At 31.6% G+C, this 6,113-nt stretch overlaps 1 protein-coding gene across 1 annotated transcript in view; it reads left to right on the top strand.

Moving 5' to 3' along the window:
* Positions 1-1,653: 1,653 nt before the first annotated feature.
* LOC106459363 (rho GTPase-activating protein 8-like) overlaps positions 1,654-6,113 on the top strand; it is a 42,268-nt gene continuing 37,808 nt past the window's right edge. Inside the window, exon 1 of the mRNA XM_013918982.2 lies at positions 1,654-1,923. Coding sequence (XP_013774436.1) covers positions 1,872-1,923 — 52 coding nt within the window. The 5' untranslated portion in view covers positions 1,654-1,871. The remainder of the gene's footprint in view (positions 1,924-6,113) is intronic.

Here is a 6,113-nt window from a genome sequence, read left to right as displayed (position 1 = left end):
GTTTTCCTGAAGCATTCTCCACTCCATGATGAAACCAACTTAGCTAGAGGCATCATCTAGAGTAGACCAGCCAATAGTCAACTTTTCCGCTAACCAATCAGTGGAGCAGATGACAAATGTGAAATGCGGGTCCATTATCATCAGGAAGTAACAGTACCATTTCTTGGTGTATATTGTATAAATATGTTATTTAAATTATTCATATTTGATTATTTTATTTTGTTATTTCTTTCAGTATATATATATATATATATACGTAGGTATTTTAATGGGATGTTCTGTTGTATATATATATACACATAGTTAGTTTTTAACTTTTCCCCCTTAACGTCTTGTAAAGGGTTTGATATGTATTGTTATTTAAACACATTGATGTTGATCCATGTGAAAAAGCTTTGTTTGTTTGTTTGTCTGCAATTAAGCACAAAGCTACACAATGGGCTATCTGTGCTCTGCCCACCACGGGTATCGAAACCTGGATTCTAGTGTTGTAAGTCCGCAGCCATACCGCTGTGCCACTGGGGGGGGGGGGCGAAAAAACTTAGCTTTGTCTTGTTTTTTATTTGAGTGAATGGATTTGTTTTTATATGCTTTGTTTGGTCATTCATTGTAAGGGCTTTTATTTTCATTGCGTATTTGCTGTTTTATGTAATTGTATTTATTTTCATTCAATACTTCGATTTTACTATTCTAAATTATTATGGTAATTTATTGTTCATTCAGTCCAATAATCGTAATCGAATTTTCTTTAATATATATATAGAGAGAGAGGTGTACAGTTTGGGAGTCGAGCGTCATTATCACTAGGCTACGCTAGGGCGTAATATTTGCTTGTTACATTATCTAATGGCGGGGATCTTCCACCTACTTGAAATAAAATGTTACAAAATCTCTATATTTAAAAGAAAACTGTGTTTGACAGTAATTTAAGTAGAAGAACAAAGTCACTGAACAGTGATTTTAAACTATTATCAACAAATATAGGAACATGCGATCAAACTTAACAACTCTGTTGTAATTGTGCCCTATTTGAATTTTTATTTTCGCAACTTTAATTTAAAAATGTGTTTTTCGTGTAAGTTGCTTAGGTTTAATTTTTATTGTTATATAAAGTTTCTAGCTATATATATCTATTTTGGCCGAGCGCGATCCAGGGATTACAGTTCCGGACTGTAATTCCTCTACCTTTATGTCCTGACACCGCTAAAAAATAAAATATCGCGCTCCGCACTTTGAGGCCATAGGTAACAATCAAATCTTTATACTAATAGAGTAGCCCACAAGTTGGCGGTGGATAGTACTGATTTATTTTCTTCTCTCTGGTCTATCACTTCAAAATCAGCACTCAAGTAGCTTTGCATGAAATTCAACTAAAACCAGAAATACAATAAATGTATATATATATATATATATATCCATTCATCAGTGGCATTACAGATGGTAAAATTTTAAATTTCGCAAGTGATATTATTTGCTGTAATGTTTATTTTTTCACAAGATAATGTAATTATCCAGACACGAGTGAATACATTTTGAAGGTTTGAAAAGAAAATGCTTTTAGTAAGCATCTACGTAGCCATTGAAGTCGGTAGTTAGAAAGAAAAAACATCTCTGACATCAGTAGCTAAGATCACAGAACGGAAATGGGTTTGTGTGTCATGTATAACCTACGCCTTCATACTGTGTGACGATGTGTGTGAACGAAATGGGAGTAAGAACATTATAGAAAGATCATACCTAAATGCAGGATTAACATAATTTACTAATAGTCATGGTATTTTAATATTAAAATTTATCATGAATGTTCGCTGATCGAATACTTTAGTAGCACTAGTGAAATCGTTAAGACATTTAAATTTAAATTTTAGAAGATGGACGAATCTGAAAATGATAACGGAAGAACATACGAAAGACGTCTCTCGGGTAAGGACTTCTCCCAAACACTAGTTTAGTACTAGTAGTTAATTTAAGGCCTAGTTTAGATTACTTTGATAATGATAGTTTACGTTTATCAGCAACAAGTAACACTGTTTGCCCATCCCATAGAATTGGTTACTGAATTAGCTAAAGCACAAGTTTGGTAATCTGTATACAAATTAGTAAAATTAAAGACTATATTATTATTTCTTTTTTTAATACTAGTAGTAGTAGTAGTACTGAATAATGAATTATACTTTATAATTATAGATTTAATAATAGATTGTTAGCAGAATTTTATTGTTAATTGTTATTAATAGTAATATAATTAGTATACTTGTAGGAGTAGGCCTACACACGTATTCTAGTATAAAATAATCAATCAAAATGATAACTTAAGACGTTAAGTTGTATTTTACTGTTTAATATTAATGTTTCATGACTTGTTGGAGAGGGTTCAGAGGAGGGCTACTACTAGCACTAAAAATAGGGCTATCTTACTTCATTTTCTTGAAAAGGGAAGAATAAGAGCAGTCTCATTAAAGTTTACAAGATTAACCACGATATTGGTAAAATAAAGGCCTATGACTTCATTTTTGCTATATTCCGAAGACAACAGGATGAGTGAACATAAGTTTAAGAGTTGTAAAAGACAGGCAAGGCTCCAGTTAAGGCTGTTTTAATTTTTCTAACAAGGTGATTCACTTACAGAATGAGTTACCATTGACAGTAGTGTAGGAGCATTTTACAAGAATTTAAGAGGACAATCAATTATTTTCTGAAAGATAAATGGTGGGTTTAAAGTTTTACACTTTTTCAAGGTTTGATATGTAAGGATAACCTTGAATTATTAAATTATCCCCTGTGGTCCATGTGTTATGTTATAATGACAATGACTAGCAGTAATAAGACTCTTACCATCTATTATACCTCAGTATTTGATTAAAACTTCAGGTTAGTCTTTGATGAAGACTGTATTTGTATATTTTTAATATGAAAATATAGAAATAACTTAGAATATTAATTTCCAGAAGCAAAAGAGAAGTAAAAAAAGTAACATGGGAATTAACCCAGGAACATTACATTATTATTAATATACTCTTCATACACTAGTACAACATTTAGATCAAAAGTATTACCATTTCAACATTTTACTGTCTTTTGGTTTAATGAAAAACAAATGGTTAAGTACATTATGTTGAAATGATTTTGAAGAAACAAATCGATATGTCATGTGACAACCACAACCCATAAAATAACTCATGTCAGAACTTCATTTTGACATTGAGTGGTGTTTCTTAAGTAGTTTGATGCTGCTGAAAATGGATCATAAAATATTCATCAGATCATAAAAATGTTTTCAGGTCCAAAATTTAGAATTTACTAGATGGAGATATCCCTTGTACTTAATCGCATTGGATAAAAAAAGAATATGGATCAGTTTGGGGAACCACAACCATCCAAAAAGAGACCTTCATTAAGTCATATCCCACCCATGATAAACAAAGTGCAGAAAGGTCATTATAAAAAAATAATAAATATATATAAATGTATAATCTTGTGAGATTTAAGCTACTTAGTCTAAACATTATTGTTTTCGTGTTATAATTTTTTGTCATTCTAGAATGAAAGAGGCATAATTTATATTTATTTCAACACTGCATCTATGGGCTCTGCTATGCTCTTAGTTGCACAAAATATTAAAACTAATGACTTGTTTTATATTATTCCAATCCACCTTTTTGAAGATAACAATACTAATGTGCCCATTTTTTTATGTTTTGCAGTAGTTAACTGATGAATCTCAGATTCAGCTGGTACATCAAATCGATTGAGATATCCTCAAATAAATTCTTCTCTCATCTGACCTGGACCTACGGTTTAGCTTAATCACTGCACTTAACTGTCACATGCACAACCACATCTAGAATATTTCAAACATGTTTCATTGGTACATCATTTTACTTTACATTTACAAGTTAACTTCTCCATGTTGTCTCTCATGGTCTTGGGTAAGGTCATGGGTTCAGTCAGGGTCTGGTCCAGTGACCTAGACTTCGAAATTAGTGCCAGATGTCTTCATTTTGTCTAATTAAAACAACCCAAACCTTTCTGGAATGACACTTTTTTTTCATTCACATCAAGATGCTAGGCTGGCTCATGTGACAGGTGTTAAATTTGAAAAGAAATATTTAAATAAATACTCAATTCACATCCCTGAGTCACATGATGCAGTGGTGCTCTAACTTCTCATTTATAAATTTTTTACTCTTCCCCCTTAAGGGCTTCAGAATGTTCAGACAGTTATAGATACAATGTATAGATATTAGATAGTCAGAATATAAAATTTAATCCTTTCTTTACTGAGATATCATTATATTTGTGAAACCCACATGACATCCCTCTCATCTTCTCTGTCTCTCAAGAAATGTATATAATTCTCTGTGATATTATTATTAAACATGTTTATGACTAATAAGAAACAGCATATTGTGAACTACGTAAATCAGATAATTGTTTGTTTTGTTTTGTTGTAGCACTTGAAGCTGCTAGTTTGTGAAGAAAGCTTGGTGTGTTTAGACTAAAGGCATTACTCCAAGCACTAATGTAATTTATTAACCTATTCTAGTGCCAGATACATTTTTTTGTTCTAAAGTACGTATTTGAAAAATACATTCATTATTTTCTGCACAATTAATGTAGTGAGAAAAAATAGGTGCTTGATAAATCTTGCACCCAAGTGCAAAAGGTCTCAAGGCTAAAGTATGTGCTAAACTTCTTGTTTTCATATATATACAGTTTCTATTTATTATATACTGTTTAACAAAGTAACTAAAATATAAAATAAAATTTAAAAATGGTTGTAAGTTCAGGAGTTTTTCCCTCTCAACTCCACTGGAGGCCTTTGCCGCACCCACTCCCCATCTCGGGCCATTTGGGCTATGTCAAATACCATACCAAGTTTTTAGATAGAATCCTACATAAGTACATATGATTGAGTTTGTGATTTAGCTGTACATATATACTATGTCTAAGACTGAGAATCTGCAGTATCTATTGTAATGAATTTAGAAGAATGAGTTATGTAAGTTGCTACAATTAAACAACTTGCTAAGATCATATTTTATTAAAATTCAGCAATTCAACTTATTACGCATTAGATATATATTAATTTATATAAAGTTCAGTTAGGTAAGAAATGCATTCATTGAATATATATTTTACCTTGCTCACTAATCCATTATTCAATAACTAGTTAACTGTATTTATCCATATATATCACAAGTTTTTTTATAAATTATTAAACTGAAAAATACTGAGCTTAATTAAACTACACTTCTACATTCGACCACTAATCAAATGGTGCTTCAAACTACATATGAGTTAAATCTAAGTTGACAGTTTTTCAATAAAGTACAACTTTTAAAAAATGATAATTTTACCAAAATAACTTTCCTAGTCCACACACACACACACACACACATATGTATATATATATGATAAAATATAGTTCATTTCACTTTGAACCTTGAGACTGTTTTTAAATTTGAATGTTACTGAAAACATAATGGAAGCATTGATCATGCTTATCACAAGAGAGGTTTTAATACTGGTAATTGTGACATGTCTTACAAGTCTGTAGGGTGACAATATTAGCACCTGTGGTATGGCTGATTCAACTGTAGACAAAGCCTAGATTGTAATTAATCAACAGGCTTAACAGATCAATGTAGCTCTTACGTGAATGCAGGCACCAAACTTTCATTCATTCACATAACCATTGTCAACCACATTGTTGTTCCTAGAGCATGGAATTGTGGAAATCCTACATTTTTTAAGTGTGTTCTTGTTTGAAAACAATAAATTGCAGACTTGGAACTGCACCTGCCATTTTAACCTGTCAAATGCAAATTTCTATAAATAGGTCTATCTTTTATAGGTTGTTTAGGCAGAGTATTCATAATGAATATAAGTTTCAAATGGACAGCAACTGCCTGTTGTAGAAACCTACAAATGTAGAAGACGACGTTTCGAAAGTCTTTTGCCTGAAGACGAAAGGCGGAAGATTTTTGAAACGTCATCCTCTACATTTGTAGGTTTCTACAACAGGCAGTTGCTGTCCATTTGAAACTTATATTCATTATGAATACTCTGCCTAAACCACCTATAAAAGATAGACCTATTTATAGAAATTT

This window comes from Limulus polyphemus, unplaced genomic scaffold, assembly GCF_000517525.1.
Source record: "Limulus polyphemus unplaced genomic scaffold, Limulus_polyphemus-2.1.2 Scaffold597, whole genome shotgun sequence".
In the NCBI taxonomy this organism is placed as follows: domain Eukaryota; kingdom Metazoa; phylum Arthropoda; class Merostomata; order Xiphosura; family Limulidae; genus Limulus; species Limulus polyphemus.
This window is presented reverse-complemented; position numbering and strand designations above follow the sequence as displayed.